The following is a 24,466-nucleotide window of genomic DNA, read 5'->3' as shown; positions in this document are numbered from 1 at the left end:
TCAGTGTCCAATTATTTTTAATTATTTTACATCCATGAAGCACTTTAGGATGTTGTATTACATTAAAGTTACTTTAGAAGTGCAAGTATTTAATGTAAAGTGATGGGTTCGAGTGCATGTCTGACATCAGGCAGACCAAAAAATTCCCATTTACAACCAGATATTATCCAGCTCTGTAAGATTAAGCACAAGTAAAGGTCAATTTTCTGCTAGGCACTCCCACTGTGGAGACATTTACCCATTCATTCCCAGTGTTAAGCGATATAAATCTGATATCAAGTATTTTCTTTCCCCAGGCCCAGCAGATGACTATTCAAGCCGTGTCAATAAGTCAGCAACAACAGCAGGAGCGGCAGCAGGGGCGACAACAGGGACGACAACAGGAGCGGCAGCAGGGACGACAACAGGAGCGACAGCCTGTCTCTGAAACTCCAAAAGCCACAACCCCCCCAAAAACCAACACAAAACCCATCCTACCTACTCCATCCAAACAACCAAAAAAGCCCAAGGTGAAGAAGGAGCCTATTGTTGATAAGGAGCCTGCCAAAGAGCCAGAAATGCCTCCTGGGGACACGGTATTTACTTTTAACATCTTACTCTTCCCACAGTGCTTCTTCGTTTATCTCAGGGAGCAGGACAGCCAGGCTTAGGCTTCAACTTGGCTTGCTCTTCAGCTCAAGGACTAAGACAACCAGAACTGGGTCTGGATCCAAAGTCATCCTTGAGCTCGAGAAACAGGTCAGCTGGGGCTGGACATGTCCTAGACCTGGCTTCCTCCATTAGCTGAGGGAGTAGGAGAGCCGACTGTCCTACTTTTCCTCTAGTAGGTCTCAGTGTTAATGGGCCATGTTAGTGTATTAGTGAGGTATGCCATGATATTAATAATGTGTGTATCTGTATAAATGGATTATATTAGGGTATCATTGTCTTAGCAAATAGTAAACTGGGTTTTATGAAAGTTAATTGATTCTTTAATAACCTTTGTTGATTGAAGTGTCAGGAGAGAATACAATTATAAAAGAGAATGCCAGTCATGGCTCAGTGGCAGCACTCTCACCTATAACTCAGAAGATCAAGCCCCACTCCAGAGACTTGAGCACATAATCTAGAGCTGACAGTTCAGGGCAGTAATGAGGGAGTGCTGCACTGTCGGAGGCACCGTCTTTCGGTTAAACCGGGGCCCCGTCTGCCCTCTCAGGTAGATGTAAAAGATCCTATGGCACTATTTGAAGAAGAGCAGGGGAGTTCTCCCCGGTGTCCTGGCCAATATTTATCCCTCAACCAACGTCACTAAAACAGATTACCTGGTCATTATCACATTGCTGTTTGTGAGACTTTGCTCTGTCCAAATTGGCTGCTGTGTTTCCTACATTATGACAGTGACTGCACTTCAAACGTTCTTCATTGACTGTGAAGCACTTTGGGATGCCCTGAAGAGGTGAAAGACCTACATACATACAAGTTGTTTCTTTCTGAATGAGCCCCAAGTCAGAAAACCTGGCTTGTAAAAGTTAAACTCCTCAGCTCTGAGACACAGCCTCATTTTCTTGTTCATCTCTCTGGCTTCAATTTGCCAGAGGAATGGTTACTTTGGTATATCATGTCAGATGATTTCTCTCTATAGGGCATCCTGACTGTGGACGATGATTCCGTTGACGAGATGAACTTGGAACAACCTGAATCTTTTCAGCAGAAACGAGATTTCTTCCAGAGGATCGGTGAGTATTAGAAACACAGGAACAGGAGTAGGCCATTCAGCTCCTCGAGCCTCTTCTGCCATTCAATGAGATCATGACTGATCTATATCTCAACTGCACTTACCCGCCTTAGTTAGAAACATAGAATCATAGAATGGTTACAGCACGGAAGAAGGAAATTCGGTCCGTTGAGCCTGTGTTGGCTCTCTGCAAGAGCACTTATAAAAACATAAGCAATAGGAGCAGGAGCAGGCCATTCAGCCCCTCGAGCCTGCTCCACCATTTAATGAGATCATGGCTGATCCGATTTTGGCCTCAACTCCACTTTCCTGCCCGCTCCCCATAACCCTTGACTCCCCTGTTACTCAAAAATCTGTCTATCTCAGCCTTGAATCTATTCAATGACTCAGCTTCCACAGCTCTCTGGGGTAGAGAATTCCAAAGATTCCTCCTCATTCCGTCTTAAATGGGCGACCCCTTATTCTGAGACTATGCCCCCTCGTTCTAGATTCCCTGACGAGGGGAAACATCCTCTCAGCATCTACCCTGTCCAACCCCCTCAGAATCTTATATGTTTTGATAAGATCACCTCTCATTCTTCTAAACTCCAATGAGAATAGGCTCAACCTGCTCAACCTTTCCACATAAGACAAACCTTCCATCCCAGGAATCAGCCTAGTGAACCTTCTCTGAACTGCCTCCAATGCAAGTATATCCTTCCTTAAATAAGGGGACCAAAACTGTACTAAGTACTCTAGGTGTGGTCTCACCAACGCCCTATACAGTTGCAGCAAGGCTTCCCTACTTTTATACTCTATCCTCCTTGAAATAAAGGCCAACATTCCATTTGCCTTCCTAATTACTTGCATGTTAACTTTTTGTGTTTCATGTACGAGGACACCCAAATCCCTCTGTACTGCTGCATTCTGTAGTCTTTCTCCATTTAAATAATATTTTTCTTTTCTATTCTTTCTACCAAAGTGGATAACCTCACATTTTCCCACATTATACTCCAGCTGCCAAATTTTTGCCCACTCACTTAACCTATCTATATCCCTTTGCAGACTCTTTGGGCTGGATTTTCATTGAGGAGTCGGGTAGGAGGCGGGACTACAACTTTCGGGGTTGTAGTCCCGCCTCCATCGAGTTCTAGCCAACCCACGCGACTTTGACTTGATTGACCTTGTTGAGCCCGCCCAGCGGGCTCAGCAGGCCAATTAAGGGCCACCCGGCAACAGGTGACGTCACAGATTGACATTTCATCTGTCAAGACCTTTTGACAGATGAAATATCAGCGTTTCACAGCTGTTTGAAGCTGTCAAACACTGACAATCTGTACTCTAACTTAATTCCTTCCTCTCAGGCTGATTTAGAGATCTCCCCGGAACAGAAAGCTGAATGCTGCAACTTTTGACAGCTCGCAGCCATTCTGCTTTCTGTGCCGGTGAGATGAGGGACTCCCGAGAACTGAAGGAAGGAAGGCTGTAAAGGTAAGTACATGTAAGTAAAACTTCTTTAAACACTTTACACACACCAAACACACTTACCTTTGCACTCATGCACCCATCACTCACATGAACACCAGAAATCTCGACCCCTCCAAGCCCTTCATCCCGACGGTCCGCCTCCTCTAACTTGGCGTGGTTTGGAGCCGTCGGGAATCCCACACTTCAACATTAAAAATAGGGATTAGGCTAAAAACTGCCTGTTAACAGGCAGTTAAGTGGCACTAATCCCCTTCCCGCCTCGGGGAGCTGGGTCCCAGTGCGGGGCGGGTACCCGCCTCCTTTGAAACTGGCACGGAGGCGGGTTGGGGGCGGGATGGTGTCGGGACCCCCGATTTTGGGATTTTAACCCCCCACACGCCTCCAATCCCGCCTCCACGGCCCAATGAAAATCCTGCCCTTTATGTCCTCCTCACAACTTGCTTTCCCACCTATCAGCTGCACAGGGAGGGGGGGAGAGGAGAGGGAGAGCAATAGTGGTAGGGTATTCAGTAGTTAGGGGAGCAAGCAGGCGTTTCTGCGGCTGCAGGCATGACTCCACGATGGTATGTTGCCTCCCTGGTTCCAGGGTCAAAGATGTCACTGAATGGCTGCAGGGCATTCTGAGGGGGGAGGGTGAACAGCCAGAGGTCGTGCTCCATATCGGTACCAATGAAATAGGTAGAAAGAGGGATGAGGTCCTGCAGGCAGAGTTTAGGGAGCTAGGAAAGAGGTTAAAAAGCAGGATCTCAAAGGTAGTAATCTCCGGATTACTACCAGTGCCACATGCTAGTGAGTACAGAAATAGTTAGATAGAGCAGATGAATGCATGGCTAGAGAGATGGTGTAGGAGGGTGGGCTTTAGATTCCTGAGGAATTGGAACCGTTTCTGGGGGAGGTGGGACCTCTACAAGCCAGACGGGTTGCACCTCAATGGGAACGGGACCAATATCCTTATGGGGGGTTTTGCTAGTGCTGTTGGGGAGGGTTTAAACTAGCTTGGCAGGGGGATGTGAATCTGAGGGTAGAATCAGAAGGGAGAAAAGCTAAGCTGGAAATAAAAGATAGGGGTTCAGGTGAAGGGGTATTTAGGAAGGCAAAGAGAAAGGAGAAGGCAATAGTGTAGGGCAACGACAGGGGTAACAATAACCAGAATGTATCAGGAAGGGGCAGAGCGTACAAGCATAAGAGTGCACCAGAAAATAGAGTCAGAGTAAGGAAAAATGATAAGATAAAATTAAAGGCTCTTTATCTCAATGCACGCAGCATTCGTAACAAGATAGATGAGTTGACGACACAAATAGAAATAAATGGGTATGATTTGATCGCCATTACAGAGACGTGGTTGCAAGGTGACCAAGGCTGGGAACTGAATATTCCGGGGTATTTGACATTTCGGAAGGATAGGCAGAAAGGAAAAGGAGGTGGGGTTGCTCTGTTAATAAAGGATGAGATCACTGCAGTGGTGAGGAATGATATTGGCTCAGAAGCTCAAGATGTAGAATCAGTTTGGGTGGAGATAAGAAATAGTAAGGGTAAGAAGTCACTGGTGGTAGAAGTCTATAGGCCCCCTAACAGTAGCTACACTGTAGGACAGAGTATAAATCAAGAAATAATGGGGGCTTGTAAGAAAGGTACTGCAATAATCATGGGCGATTTTAATCATCATATAGATTGGACAAATCAAATTGGCAAGGGTAGCCTTGAAGACGAGTTCATAGAGTGTATTCGGGATGGTTTCTTAGAGCAATACATTGTGGAACCAACCAGGGAGCAGGCTATTTTAGATCTGGTAATGTGTAATGAGACAGGATTAATTAATGATCTCATAGTAAAGGATCCCCTAGGAAAGAGTGATCATAGCATGGTAGAATTTCAAATTCAGTTTGAGGGTGAGAAACTTGGGTCTGAAACTAGTGTCCTAAACTTAAATAAAGGCAATTCCAAAGGTATGAGGACAGAGTTGGCTAAAGTGGACTGGGAAAATAGATTAAAGGGTAAGACGGTAGATCAGCAGTGGCAGACATTTAAGGAGATATTTCATCAATCTCAGCAAAGGTATATTCCAGTGAGAAAGAAAGGCTCTACGAGAAGGATGCACCACCCATGGTTAACTAAGGAAGTTAAGGATGGTATCAAATTGAAAGAAAAGGCATACAATGTTGCAAAGATTAGTGGTATGCCAGAGGATTGGGAAATTTTTAGTTTTATACGTTAACAGCTCTGCCCAGTCTATTTCCCCTGGTGGGAGTGTCTAGAACTAGGGGGCATAGTCTCAGGATAAGGGGTCGACCATTTAAGATCGAGATAAGGAGTAATTTCTTCACTCAGAGGGTTGTGAATCTTTGGAATTCTCTGCCTCAGAGGGCTGTGGATGCTGAGTCTTTGCGTATGTTCAAGGCTGAGATCGATAGATTTTTGGATCTAGGGGAATCAAGAGATATAGAGATCGGGCGGGAAAGTGGAGTTGAGATCGATGGTGAGCCATGATCCTATTGAATGGCGGAGCAGGCTTGAGGGGCCGTATAGCCTATTCCTGCTCCTATTTCTTATGTTCTTATGTATTGTGGTCAATTTCTGCCTCATCCCTCCGAAGTGAGCCTTACCTAAATTTAAAACCTTGGTTCGTGACTCACCCATCTCGCTCTCAAACCTAATATTGAATTCAATCATGTTATGGTCACTGTTAGCTTGGTGTTCCCTGACCGTTAGATTGTTGACTAATTCTGGCTCATTACTCATCACTGTATCTAGTATGGCCTGTCCTCTTGTTGGTTCAAGAACATGTAGGGCTGGGTCTGCTTATTATTGTTAATCTTGTTTCAGACAAAACCAAATCCAGGTTAATCAGGCTCCATGTAGCTCTGGTTCCAGGTGGGTCTGGTTCCTGGTGAGTCTGGTTCCTGGTGAGTCTGGTTCCAGGTGAGTCTGGTTCCTGGTGAGTCTGGTTCCAGGTGAGTCTGGTCCCAGGTGAGTCTGGTTCCAGGTGAGTCTGGTTCCAGGTGGGTCTGGTTCCAGGTGGGTCTGGTTCCAGGTGGGTCTGGTTCCAGGTGAGTCTGGTTCCAGGTGGGTCTGGTTCCAGGTGAGTCTTGTTCCAGGTGAGTCTGGTTCCTGGTGAGTCTGGTTCCAGGTGAGTCTGGTTCCAGGTGAGTCTGGTTCCTGGTGAGTCTGGTTCCAGGTGAGTCTGGTCCCAGGTGAGTCTGGTTCCAGGTGAGTCTGGTTCCAGGTGGGTCTGGTTCCAGGTGGGTCTGGTTCCACGTGAGTCTGGTTCCAGGTGAGTCTGGTTCCTGGTGGACCTGGTTCCAGGTGAGTCTGGTTCCAGGTGAGTCTGGTTCCAGGTGGGTCTGGTTCCAGGTGAGTCTGGTTCCTGGTGAGTCTGGTTCCAGGTGAGTCTGGTTCCTGGTGGATCTGGTTCCAGGTGAGTCTGGTTCCAGGTGAGTCTGGTTCCAGGTGAGTCTGGTTCCAGGTGAGTCTGGTTCCAGGTGAATCTGGTTCCTGGTGGATCTGGTTCCAGGTGAGTCTGGTTCCAGGTGAGTCTGGTTCCAGGTGGGTCTGGTTCCAGGTGAGTCTGGTTCCAGGTGAGTCTGGTTCCAGGTGAGTCTGGTTCCAGGTGGGTCTGGTTCCAGGTGGGTCTGGTTCCAGGTGAGTCTGGTTCCAGGTGGGTCTGGTTCCAGGTGAGTCTGGTTCCAGGTGAGTCTGGTTCCTGGTGAGTCTGGTTCCAGGTGAGTCTGGTTCCAGGTGAGTCTGGTTCCAGGTGAGTCTGGTTCCTGGTGAGTCTGGTTCCAGGTGGGTCTGGTTCCAGGTGAGTCTGGTTCCAGGTGGGTCTGGTTCCAGGTGAGTCTGGTTCCAGGTGGGTCTGGTTCCAAGTGGGTCTGGTTCCAGGTGGGTCTGGTTCCAGGTGAGTCTGGTTCCAGGTGGGTCTGGTTCCAGGTGGGTCTGGTTCCAGGTGGGTCTGGTTCCAGGTGAGTCTGGTTCCAGGTGGGTCTGGTTCCAAGTGGGTCTGGTTCCAGGTGGGTCTGGTTCCAAGTGGGTCTGGTTCCAGGTGAGTCTGGTTCCAGGTGGGTCTGGTTCCAGGTGAGTCTGGTTCCAGGTGAGTCTGGTTCCTGGTGAGTCTGGTTTCAGGTGAGTCTGGTTCCTGGTGGGTCTGGTTCCAGGTGGGTCTGGTTCCAGGTGAGTCTGGTTCCAGGTGAGTCTGGTTCCAGGTGGGTCTGGTTCCAGGTGGGTCTGGTTCCAGGTGGGTCTGGTTCCAGGTGAGTCTGGTTCCAAGTGAGTCTGGTTCCAGGTGGGTCTGGTTCCAGGTGGGTCTGGTTCCACGTGAGTCTGGTTCCAGGTGAGTCTGGTTCCTGGTGGACCTGGTTCCAGGTGAGTCTGGTTCCAGGTGAGTCTGGTTCCAGGTGGGTCTGGTTCCAGGTGAGTCTGGTTCCAGGTGAGTCTGGTTCCTGGTGAGTCTGGTTCCAGGTGAGTCTGGTTCCTGGTGGGTCTGGTTCCAGGTGAGTCTGGTTCCTGGTGAGTCTGGTTCCAGGTGAGTCTGGTTCCAGGTGAGTCTGGTTCCAGGTGAGTCTGGTTCCAGGTGGGTCTGGTTCCAGGTGGGTCTGGTTCCAGGTGAGTCTGGTTCCAGGTGGGTCTGGTTCCAGGTGAGTCTGGTTCCAGGTGGGTCTGGTTCCAGGTGAGTCTGGTTCCAGGTGGGTCTGGTTCCAGGTGAGTCTGGTTCCAGGTGGGTCTGGTTCCAGGTGAGTCTGGTTCCAGGTGGGTCTGGTTCCAGGTGAGTCTGGTTCCAGGTGAGTCTGGTTCTAGGTAGGTCTGATTCCATGTCCTGTCGGAAACAGTTTTGTGACTGGAACACTTCTTGTTTGTTTTTGAAATAAGATAGCTTGGAATTGAAAGAGAGATTGCTAGTAACTACCAGGCACTTGGGTCAAGTGCAAAACATCAGTCCAAAAATAATATGGGTAATGTAGAATTACCAATGGGATAGCAAATGCTCCCTCAGATTCTGCCAGGTTACAGCACCATAAAGAAGAATTGGAATGGCTCAACTTTACAGGTTGAAAAATATGTCAATTTTTTTCATTTAAACTAGAGAAATGGGGAAATCATTCGTAGGAATTGCTAGCCCAGTGTGTGATGAAGTTCTTTTTCAGTGCTGTTTGCAATCAAGGTTATGTGTGTGAGAATTTGCTCTTTCATGTCCAACAATTTCCTTTCTACTCTGCTACTGCTCACAGGGAAAGAGAAGCCTTTGCAGATAAAACCTCCATCTAAGATTTTGCTTCCCAAACCGGAGAAGGAGCAGGAGACGAAACAATCCAGTGCTTCCGAGGTGGAGGAACACAAAGGTATCTGAGTATGGGGAAACCCCACAGAATCCAATGCTCAGAATTCAGGATCTGTATTCAGTCAACTCTGGGGACAAAAAGCCCAGGGCCTTTGCGTTCTGCCTCTCTCAACCTAACACTGGGCCTCTGTGTTCTGCCTCTCTCAGCCTAACACTGGGCCTCTGCGTTCTGCCTCTCTCAGCCTAACACTGGGCCTCTGCGTTCTGCCTCTCTCAGCCTAACACTGGGCCTCTGCGTTCTGCCTCTCTCAGCCTAACACTGGGCCTCTGCGTTCTGCCTCTCTCAGCCTAACACTGGGCCTCTGCGTTCTGCCTCTCTCAGCCTAACACTGGGCCTCTGCGTTCTGCCTCTCTCAGCCTAACACTGGGCCTCTGCGTTCTGCCTCTCTCAGCCTGACACTGGGCCTCTGCGTTCTGCCTCTCTCAACCTAACACTGGGCCTCTGCGTTCTGCCTCTCTCAGCCTAACACTGGGCCTCTGCGTTCTGCCTCTCTCAGCCTAACACTGGGCCTCTGCGTTCTGCCTCTCTCAGCCTAACACTGGGCCTCTGCGTTCTGCCTCTCTCAGCCTGACACTGGGCCTCTGCGTTCTGCCTCTCTCAGCCTAACACTGGGCCTCTGCGTTCTGCCTCTCTCAACCTAACACTGGGCCTCTGCGTTCTGCCTCTCTCAGCCTAACACTGGGCCTCTGCGTTCTGCCTCTCTCAGCCTAACACTGGGCCTCTGCGTTCTGCCTCTCTCAGCCTAACACTGGGCCTCTGCGTTCTGCCTCTCTCAGCCTAACACTGGGCCTCTGCGTTCTGCCTCTCTCAGCCTAACACTGGGCCTCTGCGTTCTGCCTCTCTCAACCTAACACTGGGCCTCTGCGTTCTGCCTCTCTCAGCCTAACACTGGGCCTCTGCGTTCTGCCTCTCTCAACCTAACACTGGGCCTCTGCGTTCTGCCTCTCTCAGCCTAACACTGGGCCACTGCGTTCTGCCTCTCTCAGCCTAACACTGGGCCTCTGCGTTCTGCCTCTCTCAACCTAACACTGGGCCTCTGCGTTCTGCCTCTCTCAGCCTAACACTGGGCCTCTGCGTTCTGCCTCTCTCAGCCTAACACTGGGCCTCTGCGTTCTGCCTCTCTCAGCCTAACACTGGGCCTCTGCGTTCTGCCTCTCTCAGCCTAACACTGGGCCTCTGCGTTCTGCCTCTCTCAGCCTAACACTGGGCCACTGCGTTCTGCCTCTCTCAGACTAACACTGAAGTAGGTTTCCAGCTGTTTTCTGTAACAGCTGGACATTCAGTCAGCAAGTGCTCAGCTGCTGCTTGAAATCAGTTTGGATTGAAGTGCTGTTAAGCAAATTTACTGATGTGCCAACCGCTTGTTCCAGTAACCCTCTGACCTGTAAAGTGTACAAAACAGTAGGATGACATCTGACATCTTGAATCAGGGGTACTCATTAACTTTTGGTCAACTGCCACAATCACAAGTAGCAACATACTTTCTCGTGGACACGTCTCTAGAAAACAGCATGGCCTAGAAATCTGTTGACATAAAACGGGCGCCTGAGTGTCCAATATGGCGGGTGCGTGCACATTAGTGGGTACGGTAGCACAGTGGTTATGTTCCTGGACTAGTAATCCAGAGGCCTCGACTAATGATCCGGAGACATGAGTTCAAACCCCACCATGGCAGCGGGGGGGGGGAATTTAAATTCAGTTAATTAAATACGTCTGGAATAAAATGCTAGTGTCAATAATGGTTACCATGAAACTCCCGGATTGTCGTTAAAAACCCAGCTGGTTCACTAATGTCCTTTAGGGAAGGAAATCTGCCGTCCTTACCTGGTCTGGCCTATATGTGATTCCAGACCCACAGTAATGTGGTTGACTCTTAACTGCCCTCTGAAATGGCCGAGCAAGCCACTCAGTTGTACCAAACCGCTACAAAGAAACATAATAGCACTGTGGCAGTATCTTCACCACGTGGAGCAGTTCTTGAGGGCAATTAGGGATGGGTAATAAATGCTAGCCTTGCCAGCGCACCCACATCCCGTAAGCGGAAAAAACAAATTCCGCACCAGAAGTGCGCCACCGGCCTTATTGGTAAAGGTTCCAGTCTAGGGCCCGCACCTGAAACAGACCCTTTGCACATGCAAATAGGGGGCCGGATGCTTGTTTGAGGCCTCCTTCCTGAAATTGGGCTGCCCATCCACCTTCTGACCTGTTCAGCCACCCACCCTCTGATCTATGATCACCCAGCCACCCTTCAAAACACCGCAATAGCATGAACACCACTGTTTGCTCGTGGGCAATATGATGAGTACCGTTACCTTAGATAAGCCTCAACTTAAACACTGTCCTCTGTTTATTCCTGCAGAGACCCCTCCTCCTCCAGCAAACTCTACCAAAGACACGCAGCACAAAGAGGAGGAAAAGGAGAACAAACAGAGCGTGGAAAAAGAGACCAAGAAACCAGAGGTGGTGAAGGTCGTCGCGAGCACCACGCGACCAGAACCCAGTCAAAACATCCGAGAAATAATCAAAAAATACCAGAGCCGGCCGACATCCCCTCCTCCCTTGTACAAACCCGTCAGGTGAGAGCAGAGAGTGGAAGGTCTGCAGTGTAGGGCAGTGAACACAACACAATATTGGGCATAAGCAACAAATGTTTTATGTTTTGATGGACATGGGAGGATGGCAGTTCCAATCCATTTTATTGCCTCAGGTGCATTTGGTCTTTCACTAACTTGGTAGGCTGGTTCGATCATATTTCCTGCTGCTGTATATGGGACTATGGAGCCATGGTATGCAATTGACTGGTGCCTAGCAGATGAAGCTATCAATTTGCAATGTCCATTTCTCCTGTGCTCTGCAGGGGAGTACAATACATTGAGACATTTTCAATATCCTTCATCAATCATGGGAGATTGGCCTAGAAATTGGTTTGCCGGCGCGAACTGGGTGCAGGAATTAATCCCTGTGCCGGAATGGGTAGGCCAAAGGCCCACCCAATATTGGGTTGTGGGCCTTATTTGCATCACGCCGGAGAGTTGCAGATGCCTACTGGGCAGCCCCAGACAGATCACCAGCAAAGACTATTTGCATTTCAGCCACTGTGTCGCCAGCATTGGCCCTCAGGTAGGTCTTGGGAGAGAGGGAAAGCAATTGGGAGAGGGGAGCGACTGGGAGAGCGGGTGACTGGGAGAGGGAGGCATTCAGGAGAGCAGAGCGACCGGGAGATGAGGTGTCCAGGAGAGGGGGGCGACTGGGAGGGGGGGCAATCGGGAGAGGGGGACGACTAGGAGAGGAGGGCAACCGGGAGCGGGGTGTGATTGGGGAGGGGGGCGAATGGGAGACTGGGGCAACTGGGAAGCGGCGGAAGGTGTTTTGGAGCGGGAGCGACCGGGAAGGGGGGGCGGGGCGCGTTTGGGAGGGGGGGCGATTGGGAGAGGCGGGCAACTGGGAGAGGCAGGCAACCGGGATAGGGGTGCGACTGGGAGAGGGGGCGACTGGGAGAGGGGGCGACTGGGAGAGGGGGCGACTGGGAGAGGGGGCGACTGGGAGAGGGGGCGACTGGGAGAGCGGGCGACTGGGAGAGGGGCGACTGGGAGAGGGGCGACTGGGAGAGGGGGCGACTGGGAGAGGGGGCGATTGGGAGAGGGGGGCGACTGGGAGAGGGGGGCGACTGGGAGAGGGGGCGACTGGGAGAGGGGGGCGACTGGGAGAGGGGGCGACTGGGAGAGGGGGCGACTGGGAGAGGGGGCGACTGGGAGAGGGGGCGACTGGGAGAGGGGGCGACTGGGAGAGGGGGGCGACTGGGAGAGGGGGCGACTGGGAGAGGGGGCGACTGGGAGAGGGGGGGACTGGGAGAGGGGGGGACTGGGAGAGGGGGGGACTGGGAGAGGGGGGGACTGGGAGAGGGGCGAGTGGGAGAGGGGGCGACTGGGAGAGCGGCGACTGGGAGAGGGGGCGATTGGGAGTGGGGGCGATTGGGAGAGGGGGCGACTGGGAGAGGGGCGACTGGAAGAGGGGGCAACTGGGAGAGGGGCGATTGGGAGAGGGGGCGATTGGGAGAGGGGGGCGATTGGGAGAGGGACGATTGGGAGCGGGGGCGACTGGGAGAGGGGGCGACTGGGAGAGGGGGCGACTGGGAGAGGGGGCGATTGGGAGAGGGGCGACTGGGAGAGGGGGGGACTGGGAGAGGGGGGGACTGGGAGAGGGGCGAACTGGGAGAGGGACGACTGGGAGAGGGGGCGATTGGGAGAGGGGGCGATTGGGAGAGGGGCGACTGGGAGAGGGGCGACTGGGAGAGGGGCGACTGGGAGAGGGGCGATTGGGAGAGGAGGTGACTGGGAGGGAGGGACGACCAGGAGAGGAGGTGTTTGGGAGAGGGAGTGATTGGGAGAGGGGGGACGATTGGTGGGGGGGGCGGCGTGACTGGGAGAGGGGGGTGATCGGAAGTCTTTTTAAAGAATTTACCTTTTTGCTGGCGGCCTGCAGCAGTCCCTTTAAGGACTTTTAACTTGTTTGGCCACACGTAGACATGATTTTTCAGCACCCCATGCCGATTGCTCTCAGCCAAAACAATTTGGTAATCCTAGTAAAGGAGGCCGCAAACTGGCTTTAAGCTCTTTATTTACATATGTAAAGGGACTTATGCCTGTTTCAGGCGCAGGCCTGGGACGCCTCTTTTGATGCCTCTACCAATATGGCGGGGTCGCACATCCGGCTCAGAATGTGCGTGTGCACGCCGCCCACCATATTGGACGCTTCGCTGCCCGTTTTGTGTCAGGCACAGTGTCATCGAATTTCTAAGCCAAAATGTCCATCTTTGAACTGGATATTCTGCTTTTTGTATCTAATAACCAAAAATTGAACAGCAATGGTCTGGTTTTTGATTGTTGCCTTTTTAAAAACAGCTGTCCATGGGTGGGCATGTTTTGTGTTTGTTGCATGCACGGTAGCTTATCTGTTTGCAGCTTAAAATGTCCTGGCCCTTGTGCAGAGCCCAGCAAGTGTCCAGGCTTGGACTGGGCATGTAATGCACCCCTCTGCCCCCTCGGCACTGTCCTGTTGGTCACCACATCTAATATTTCTCTTCTCTGTCTCCAGGAGGTCGGCAAAACCATTCCTGAAGAAAAATGATCCCAAGGATGAGGCGTTATCTCTTTTACGAATGGGAGGACCAGCGTCTCCTACAGAGGTAGGATTGCCAACTCTGCTTGGACGTATTCCTGGAGATTTCATCCCATGACCTCCCACCTCCAAGCACCCCATCCGGTCAAACAGCCTTTCTACCCACCTCCAATGTCTTTCTAACTAAGAAGCGAAAATGTTCGAAGAAAATGAACAATTATTTTTAATGCCCCAATTATTTTTCACTCCTGGGTTGCTGGTAGCAGGGTTCTGGAGATTAATATTTGATTCCTGGAGACAGTGTGTGGAAATTCCAGTAACAAGGAGCAATCAGAAAAATGGGTAGGGTGTTTAACGTAGTTGGCACCTGGTGTAATCTGTGCCTCACACATGGCGCTTGAGTGAGGGAGTGTGTCCTGCTGTAGTGGAGGGTTCAGTCACTGGATTACTGCATTTTGAGAGATGCCGTTCCTCAGTTGAAATGTTAAACCAAGGCCCTGCATACTTTTTCTGATGGTGCTTGGCTCAAGTTGAAGAAGAACAGGCAGTTCTCCCGGTGCCCTGGCCAACATTTCTCCCTCAACCAACACCACCAAAACAGATTAACTGGTCATTTCTCTCATTCCTGTTTGTGGGATCTTACTGTTTGCAGGTCAGAGGCTGGGTATTCTGCAGTGAGTGTCTCACCTCCTGTCTCTCCAAAGCCTCTCCACCACCTACAAGGCACAAGTCAGGTGTGTGATGGAATACTCTCCACTTGCCTGGATGAGTGCAGCTGCAACAACACTCAAGAAGCTCGACACCATCCAGGACAAAGCAGCCCGCTTGATTGGCACCCCATCCACCACCTTAAACATTCACTCCCTCCACCGCCGGCGCAACGTGGCTGCAGTGTGTAGTATCCACAGGATTCATTCCAGCAACTCACCAAGGCTTCTCGACAGCACTTTCCAAACCTGCAACTTCCCCCACCTAGAAGAACAAGGGCAGCAGGCGCATGGGAACACCATCACTGCCAAGCTCCCCTCCAAGTCACACACCATTCCGACTTAGAAATATATCATCGTTCCTTCATCATTGCTGAGTCAAAATCCTGGAACTCCCTCCCTAACAGCACTGTGGGAGTACCTTCACCACACTGATTGCAGCGGCTCACCACCACCTTCTCAAGGGCAACTAGGAATGGGCAATAAATGCCAATTTTGCCAGTGACGCCCACATCCCGCGAATGAATTTTTTGAAGTGGCTGCTGTGTTTGCCTACCTGACAACAGTCTCTGCACTTCAAAGTAATTCATTGTGTGTGAAGCACTTTAGGATTTTTCTGAGAGATGTGATAAGGCAGTTTCTAAGTGTAAGTCTTTTCTTTTTAAGTGTTTCTATGATGTGCTTTTTTTTAGAATTATTCAAGCTGATTTAGCCAATCTAGAACTGGCTTGGCCATTTTTAAAAAAGTCACAAGTAAAACAGCCCAATTGCACTTCCATACGTGGAAAATGTGTTTTGCGTTTACACTTGTGGAATCAAACTGTTTCACGGGTGCGCACAGTATTAACAAACAAGATTTTCTTTTACCTGGCTTCCCAGATATCACAATCCCTGGACTAGTCCAGAGCCAGGTGAGTGATCACCCGAGTAAGCAGTTTGATGCAGCGTCATAGCCACCCAGTGGTAAATGGTGGCTGATCAGAGCCGGGCCAGTGGGGGAGCAGAGGCATCGGTGGAGACTGGCCACTTCCTTCCATTCAGGAAGGGGAGAGCAATGGAGTCAGACACGCCCGTCACGTTCCTCGCGGTTCGCCTATCTGCTGATTATGTGGTGCAGGCACACCGAGGTTTTGGAAGGAAAATAAATATGAATAAAAGGTTATAAATGAAGATCAATGCTTTCTCTAATGCCTGTCCTATTTCTATTGCAGGATGTTTCTACCTCTGCTATAAACGAAACGCCGCCTGCAAAGGTGCCGCCTAATCCAGCGCCGAAACCACAGCGCCATCCCCTGTCCACTCAGCGCTCGATACAGGACCAGCTTTCACAGATATTTGGTCCAGCAGCAACAGGGCCCCCACCTCCAACCCCACCTCCTCCTTTTGAGTCCCCTTCCCTATCTACACCTACCAGTGAATTTCAGCTTTCCCCAGCTCCACAAAAGAAAAAGGCAGGTAAGGTCAAGCACGTAACACGAGAGGGGCTAATCAAGCAGTTTACCATAACTTATCAGGGTAAATTTTATGAATTCACGCTCCTGGCACAGATCTTCACTCAGCGGGATCGTGTTTTGGACATTCAAGCATGCAATCCTGCCAGATTTCTTGTGGACAACTTTGTAAAGATTACCCTAGTGTGTACAACAGAGAGAATAAATTCCTTTCACATTGTACCATGTCCACAGGACATGCAGCACTGACTCTACATGTGTCTTTGTGATTGTCCCCAGTATTCTTTTTACTGAGAGTCCTGTTCCTGGACAGTCTGAGGCTGCTGCTCTAACCAACAGCAACTGATCCTTTCCCTCAAACTTTCTCATTCCCACCCAATAAATAGCCTTGTCTCAGTGGTAGCACTCTCACCACTGAGTCAGAAGGTTGTGGGTTCGAGCCCCATTCCAAGACCTGGGCACATAATCTAGGCAGACACTTTAGTGCAGTACTGAGGGAATGCTGCACTATCAGAGGTGATTTCTTTTAGATGAGACATTAAACCGAGGCCCTATCTGCCCTCTCAGGTGGATGTAAAAGATCCCACGGCACTATTTGAAGATGAGCAAAGGAATTCACCTGGTGTTTTCGCCAATATTTATCCTCACCATAAGAAAGTAAGAAATAGGAGCAGGAGTAGGCCATTCGGCCCTTTGAGCCTGCTCCGCCATTCAATGAGATCATGGCTGATCTTCTGCCTCAACTCCATTCACCGGCCCTATCGCCATATCCCTTGAGGCCTTTACTAGTCAGAAATCTATCGACTTCTGTTTTGAATATACCCAATGACTGAGCCTCCACAGCCCTCTGGGGTAGAGAATTCCAAAGATTCACCACCCTCTGTGTGAAGACATTTCTTCTCATCTCAGTCCTGAATGGCCTACCCTTTATCCTGAGGCTGTGGCCCCTGGTTCTAGACTCCCCAGCCAAGGGAAACATTCTCCCAGCATCCACCCTATCAAGCCCTGTAATAATTTTGTATGTTTCAATGAGATCCCCTCTCATTCTTCTGAATTCAAGAGAATACAGGCCTAGTTTACTCAATCCCTTCTCATACGACAGTCCCGCCATCCCAGGAATCAATCTTGTGAACCTTCATTGCACTCCCTCTATGGCAAGTATATCCTTCCTTAGGTAAGGAGACCAAAATTGTACACAGTACTCCAGGTGTGGTCTCACCAAGGCCCTATATAATTGAAGTAAGACTTCTTTACTCATGTACTCAAATCCTCTTGTAATGAAGGCCAGCATACCATTTGCCTTCCTAATGGCTTGCTGCACCTGCACATTCACTTTCAGTGACTCATGTACAAGGACACCCAGGTCCCTTTGAGCATCTGCATTCCCCAATCTTTCACCATTTTGGAAATACTCTGCCTTTCTGTTTTTTCGACCAAAGTGGATAACTTCACATTTATCCACATTATATTCCATCTGCCATGTTCTCGCCCACTCACTGAACCTGTCGAGATCCCCTTGAAGCCTCTTCACATCCTCTTTGCAACTGACACCGCCACCTAGCTTTGTATCATCACCAAATTTGGAAATGGTACATTTAGTCCCCTCATCCAAATCATTGATATAGATTGTGAATAGCTGGGGCCCAAGCACCGATCCTTGCGGTACACCACTAGACACAGCCTGCCATCCTGAAAAAAAACCGTTTATCCCTACTCTTTGTTTTCTGTCTGTTAACCAATTCTCAATCCATGCTAGTATATTACCCCCAATTCCATGTGCCCTAATTTTGTTCACCAACATTTTGTGTGGGACCTTATTGAAGGCCTTCTGAAAATCCAGATACACCACATCTACCGATTCCCCTTTGTCTACTCCACTAGTTACATCCTCAAAGAACTCCAATAGGTTTGTCAAACAGGATTTCCCTTTCATAAATCCATGTTGATTCTGCCCAATCTTACTATTAGTTTCTAAGTGTTCCAGAATCTATAGAATTTTGGAAGATGACAACTAATGCGTCCACTAACCCAATGGCCACCTCTTTCAAAACCCTAGGATGTAGGTCGTCCGGTCCTTGGGATTTATCGACTTTTAGTCCCATTAATTTTGCTAGTACTGTTGTTTTACTAATAATAATTTCTGTAAGTTCCTCATTCTCGCCACACCCTTGGTTTTCTCGTATTTCTGGGAGGTTTTTTGTGTCTTCCTCCGTGAAGACAGAAACAAAGTATTTATTTAATTTCTCTGCCATTTCCTCATTCCCCATTATAAATTCTCTCGTCTCTGACTGTAAAGGACCTACATTTACCTTCGCCAGCCTTTTCCTTTTCACATACCTATAGAAGTTTTACAATCCGTTTTTATATTTTTCGCTAGTTTGTGCTCATATTCCATTTTCCCTTTCTTTATCAATTTCTTGGTCCCCCTTTGCTGATTTCTAAAAAGATCCCAATCCTCAGGCTGACCGCTTTTTCCGGCAACTTTATAAGCTTCCTCCTTTGACTTAATACTAGACTTAATTTCTTTTGTTAGCCATGGTTGGATCACTTTTCCTTTTGCCCTAGAGGAATATACAGTATGTCTGTTGCAAATTATGCATTATTTCCTTGAATGGTTGCCATTGTATGTCCACCTTCATACCTTTTACTGTAGTCTCCCAATCTGCCATGGCCAACATCACCAAAGCAGATTAATTGGTCATTTGCCTTATTGTTGTTTGTGGGACTTTGCTGTGCGCAAATTGGCTGCTGCATTTTCCTACATCACAACAATGACTACATTTTAGAAGTACTTCATTGGTTATATAGCAGTTTGGGATGTCCTAAGGTCATGAAAGGTGCTATAAAATGCAAGTTCTTTCTTCTCTTTATCTTAACAGTGTCGTTACAAGATGAGAATATAAAAACCCAACTGTACAGGAGGACAGCCAGTGTATACTTCTCCTACATCAATATCCCTTGGAAGCTTTACCTACGCAAAGAGGTACAGTACACACCAACTATTAGTACCCTGTAATATGGGTACAGTGCACATGACTGTCAGTAATCTATAATACAGGTATAGATCACACCAATTATTAGTAACCTATAATACAGGTATACAGTCAGTAATCAGTAAGAAGTACAATACACAGTGACTGACAATAATCAGTAAGAGGCACAGTACATGTAGTGAGCTGTCATAGATGGTGTTACTCTATATAGTTATAGTTCGTTTCCGGTTGCTGCTTTATATTACTTGTCCTGACCAGTGTCACCTGTTTTTAGTTACTGTTACCTGTTTCTAGCTAGTGTTATGCACCATGGTTAGTAACAGCATCTGGGGATACTCCCTTTGGACGGCGAAGCTCTGTTGATATCAGACAGTGACTATGAGATGTGGAGTCAGTGACGGGACTGCCTGTTCTAATAGATAGAAGGTATTGGCATTTATTCAGAAGTGTCTTGCATCTTACAGTAAAGTCCCATTTTGACTGAATAGGTGAAAATGCTCCGAATCTTCTTTCTCTCTGGTTTCTCCCCTCTCCTCTCGAAGGTGCTATAATACAGCCCCATGGTTGTAGCCCACCCACCCCCACTAACTCGCCAAGCTACTCATTCTTCACATCTGAGGCTCGACCACAAGCGTCAGGTTGCTATTTGACTGTGGGGATTATCGCATCAAAGTCTGACATGCTCTCCCCAAATGTGCACTTTCTAGTAGGAGTCACTACATCATGGTAAAGAAGAGGAACTAGTGTTGTTTTTTACCACTCACTAGCCCAGGACGCCAGTGTCAGTTGAGCCACTCCTATTGCCACCCTGGCTGAGATCACCTGACTCAGCACCGACCAGGATCGAACCTGGGATCTTTCTGCTCTGTACCATATTGGATTCTGAATCTTTGGGGAAGTGCTGCTGATTTCAATTGTCAGAACTGCACAGATTCTGCTTCTCTGATTGTTTATATGACTAACTCCCAGCTTTTCACCTGCAGCTGTTTTACCCCCGGGAGAGGTTTAACACTGACTACATTCTCAACCTGATGTGTGAACAGGTAAGAGCAATCTAACAGGAGCATTTTGCCCCGTGCACACACTGACACAAGGGGACTGGTGCACAACGGGATTAAATTGTGCAGACACACAACTAATTATGTACAGCTTCAGGACTAAACACACTTCAATAACATTCACAAAAATTAAACTGAGTACACCGTGTGGTGTAGGACACTGAGGTACAGCTCCGTGTGGTGTAGGACACTGAGGTACAGCTCCGTGTGGTGTAGGACACTGAGGTACAGCTCCATGTGGTGTAGGACACTGAGGTACAGCTCCGTGTGGTGTAGGACACTAAGGTACAGGACCGTGTGGTGTAGGACACTGAGGTACAGGACCGTGTGGTGCAGGACACTGAGGTACAGCTCCGTGTGGTGTAGGACACTGAGGTAAAGCTCCGTGTGGTGTAGGATACTGAGGTACAGGACCGTGTGGTGCAGGACACTGAGGTACAGGACCGTGTGGTGTAGGACACTAAGGTACAGGACTGTGTGGTGTAGGACACTGAGGTACAGCTCCGTGTGGTGTAGGACACTGAGGTACAGGACCGTGTGGTGTAGGACACTGAGGTACAGCTCCGTGTGGTGTAGGACACTAAGGTACAGGACCGTGTGGTGTAGGACACTGAGGTACAGGACCGTGTGGTGCAGGACACTGAGGTACAGCTCTGTGTGGTGTAGGACACTGAGGTACAGGACCATGTGGTGTAGGACACTGAGGTACAGGACCGTGTGGTGTAGGACACTGAGGTACAGCTCCGTGTGGTGTAGGACACTAAGGTACAGGACCGTGTGGTGTAGGACACTGAGGTACAGCTCCGTGTGGTGTAGGACACTGAGGTACAGGACCGTGTGGTGCAGGACACTGAGGTACAGCTCCGTGTGGTGTAGGACACTGAGGTACAGCTCCGTGTGGTGTAGGACACTGAGGTACAGGACCGTGTGGTGTAGGACACTGAGGTACAGGGCCGTGTGGTGTAGGACACTGAGGTACAGCTCCGTGTGGTGTAGGACACTGAGGTACAGCGCCGTGTGTTGTCGGACACTGAGGTACAGCTCCGTGTGGTGTAGGACACTGAGGTACAGCTCCGTGTGGTGTAGGACGCTGAGGTACAGCTCCGTGTGGTGTAGGACACTGAGGTACAGGACCGTGTGGTGTAGGACACTGAGGTACAGCTCCATGTGGTGTAGGACACTGAGGTACAGCTCCGTGTGGTGTAGGACACTGAGGTACAGGACCGTGTGGTGTAGGACACTGAGGTACAGCTCCGTGTGGTGTAGGACACTGAGGTACAGGACCATGTGGTGTAGGACACTGAGGTACAGGGCCGTGTGGTGTAGGACACTGAGGTACAGCTCCGTGTGGTGTAGGACACTGAGGTACAGCTCCGTGTGGTGTAGGACACTGAGGTACAGCTCCATGTGGTGTAGGACACTGAGGTACAGCTCCGTGTGGTGTAGGACACTGAGGTACAGGACCGTGTGGTGTAGGACACTGAGGTACAGGACCGTGTGGTGTAGGACACTGAGGTACAGTACCGTGTGGTGTAGGACACTAAGGTACAGGACCGTGTGGTGTAGGACACTGAGGTACAGTACCGTGTGGTGTAGGACACTAAGGTACAGGACCGTGTGGTGTAGGAGACTGAGGTACAGGGCCGTGTGGTGTAGGACACTGAGGTACAGGACCGTGTGGTGTAGGACACTGAGGTACAGCTCCGTGTGGTGTAGGACACTGAGGTACAGCTCCGTGTGGTGTTGGACACTGAGGTACAGCTCCGTGTGGTGTAGGACACTGAGGTACAGCTCCGTGTGCTGTAGGACACTGAGGTACAGCTCCGTGTGCTGTAGGACACTGAGGTACAGCTCCATGTGGTGTCGGACACTGAGGTACAGCTCCGTGTGGTGTAGGACACTGAGGTACAGCTCCATGTGGTGTTGGACACTGAGGTACAGCTCCGTGTGGTGTAGGACACTGAGGTACAGCTCCGTGTGCTGTAGGACACTGAGGTACAGCTCCGTGTGCTGTAGGACACTGAGGTACAGCTCCATGTGGTGTCGGACACTGAGGTACAGCTCCGTGTGGTGTAGGACACTGAGGTACAGCTCCATGTGGTGTAGGACACTGAGGTACAGCTCCGTGTGGTGTAGGACACTGAGGTACAGGACCGCGTGGTGTAGGACACTGAGGTACAGCGCCGTGTGGTGTAGGACACTGAGGTACAGCTCCGTGTGGTGTAGGACACTGAGGTACAGCTCCGTGTGGTGTAGGACACTGAGGTACAGGACCGCGTGGTGTAGGACACTGAGGTACAGCGCCGTGTGGTGTTGGACACTGAGGTACAGCTCCGTGTGGTGTAGGACACTGAGGTACAGCTCCGTGTGGTGTAGGACACTGAGGTACAGGACCGTGTGGTGTAGGACACTGAGGTACAGGACCGTGTGGTGTAGGACACTGAGGTACAGGACCGTGTGGTGTAGGACACTGAGGTACAGGACCGTGTGGTGTAGGACACTGAGGTACAGCTCCGTGTGGTGTAGGACACTGAGGTACAGCTCCGTGTGGTGTAGGGCACTGAGGTACAGCTCCGTGTGGTGTAGGACACTGAGGTACAGGACCGTGTGGTGTAGGACACTGAGGTACAGCGCCGTGTGGTGTCGGACACTGAGGTACAGGACCGTGTGGTGTAGGACACTGAGGTACAGGACCGTGTGGTGCAGGACACTGAGGTACAGCGCCGTGTGGTGTCGGACACTGAGGTACAGCTCCGTGTGGTGTAGGACACTAAGGTACAGGACCGTGTGGTGTAGGACACTGCGGTACAGCTCCGTGTGGTGCAGGACACTGAGGTACAGCTCCGTGTGGTGTCGGACACTGAGGTACAGCTCCGTGTGGTGTAGGACACTGAGGTACAGCTCCGTGTGGTGTAGGACACTGAGGTACAGGACCGTGTGGTGTAGGACACTAAGGTACAGGACCTTGTGCTGTAGGAGACTTCAATGATTACATTCCATATGTGTAACACTGCCTCTATTCCAGCATCATACCAATTACACTTCAAGTATTGCAGGCTCATTTACCAGTAACACTGTCTGTATTCCAACTTTATATTAGTACCATTGACTGTAATACAGTCTATTATCAGCGACGTTGTCTGTATTACAAGCAATAGCCATAACACTGCCTGTAATATAGCCTTATACTATTTACACTTCCAGTATTACAGCCTCATACCAGTAATACTGCCTGTGTTACAACCTTATACCAATGACACTGTACCAGTAGAGATTGTAATATAGACAGAATTACTGGTTATAAGGCTGCCTGTATCACAGCCTTATACTAGCTGCACTGCCCATATCACAATCTATACCATTAACACTGCCTGTATTACAAACTATACTAGTAATATGTACATACTATACTCACCTCCCTATATCTGTCACCTCCTCCCGCTCTACAACCTTCGAAATCTCTCTGCTCTTCCAATTCTGGCGCTTGCGCATCCCCAATTTTCTTCGCTCCACCATTGGCGGCCGTGCCTTCAGCTGCCTGGGCCCTAAGCTCTGGAATTCCCTCCCTAAACCTCTTCGCCTCTCCACCTCTGTCTCCTCCTTTAAGATACTCCTTAAAGAAAGAAAGTAAGAAAGACTTGCATTTAAAATCGATCTCTTTGTCGAAGCTTTTGGTCACCTGTCCTAATATCTCCTTATGTGGTCATTTTGTCTGATTACTTTCCTGTGAAGCGCCTTGGGACATTTTGCTACATTAAAGGCTCTATATAAATGCAAGTTGTTCATGTTGTATACCAGTTACACTGCCCATATCACAACCTATACGAGTTACACTGCCCATATCACAACCTATACCAGTTACACTGCCCATATCACAACCTATACCAGTTACACTGCCCATATCACAACCGATACCAGTTACACTGCCAATATCACAACCTATACTAGTTACACTGCCCATATCACAACCTATACCAGTTACACTGCCCATATCACAACCTATACCAGTTACACTGCCCATATCACAACCTATACCAGTTACACTGCCCATATCACAAGCTATACCAGTTACACTGCCCATATCACAACCTATACCAGTTACACTGCCCATATCACAACCTATACCAGTTACACTGCCCACATCACAACCTATACCAGTTACACTGCCAATATCACAACCCATACTAGTTACACTGCCCATATCACAACCTATACCAGTTACACTGCCCATATCACAACCGATACCAGTTACACTGCCCATATCACAAGCTATACCAGTTACACTGCCCATATCACAACCTATACCAGTTACACTGCCCATATCACAACCTATACCAGTTACACTGCCAATATCACAACCTATATTAGTTACACTGCCCATATCACAACCTATACCAGTTACACTGCCCATATCACAACCTATACCAGTTACACTGCCAATATCACAACCTATACTAGTTACACTGCCCATATCACAACCTGTACCAGTTACACTGCCCATATCACAACCTATACCAGTTACACTGCCCATATCACAACCTATACCAGTTACACTGCCCATATCACAACCTATACCAGTTACACTGCCCATATCACAACCTATACCAGTTACACTGCCCATA

General features: G+C 49.4%; 1 protein-coding gene across 1 annotated transcript in view; it reads left to right on the top strand.

The window, feature by feature from the left end:
- Positions 1–24,466, top strand: part of LOC147102608 (unconventional myosin-XVB-like) — a 326,297-nt gene that overhangs the window by 220,977 nt on the left and 80,854 nt on the right. Inside the window, exons 15-22 of the mRNA XM_085963249.1 lie at positions 297–575; positions 1,625–1,718; positions 8,407–8,517; positions 10,877–11,093; positions 13,612–13,702; positions 15,554–15,797; positions 18,673–18,776; positions 19,770–19,829. Of these exons, the coding sequence (XP_085819375.1) occupies positions 297–575; positions 1,625–1,718; positions 8,407–8,517; positions 10,877–11,093; positions 13,612–13,702; positions 15,554–15,797; positions 18,673–18,776; positions 19,770–19,829 (1,200 nt within the window). The remainder of the gene's footprint in view (positions 1–296; positions 576–1,624; positions 1,719–8,406; positions 8,518–10,876; positions 11,094–13,611; positions 13,703–15,553; positions 15,798–18,672; positions 18,777–19,769; positions 19,830–24,466) is intronic.

This window comes from Somniosus microcephalus, chromosome 21 (genome assembly GCF_052327205.1).
Source record: "Somniosus microcephalus isolate GS21.2 chromosome 21, FLI_Smic_1.0, whole genome shotgun sequence".
NCBI lineage: Eukaryota > Metazoa > Chordata > Chondrichthyes > Squaliformes > Somniosidae > Somniosus > Somniosus microcephalus.
This window is presented reverse-complemented; position numbering and strand designations above follow the sequence as displayed.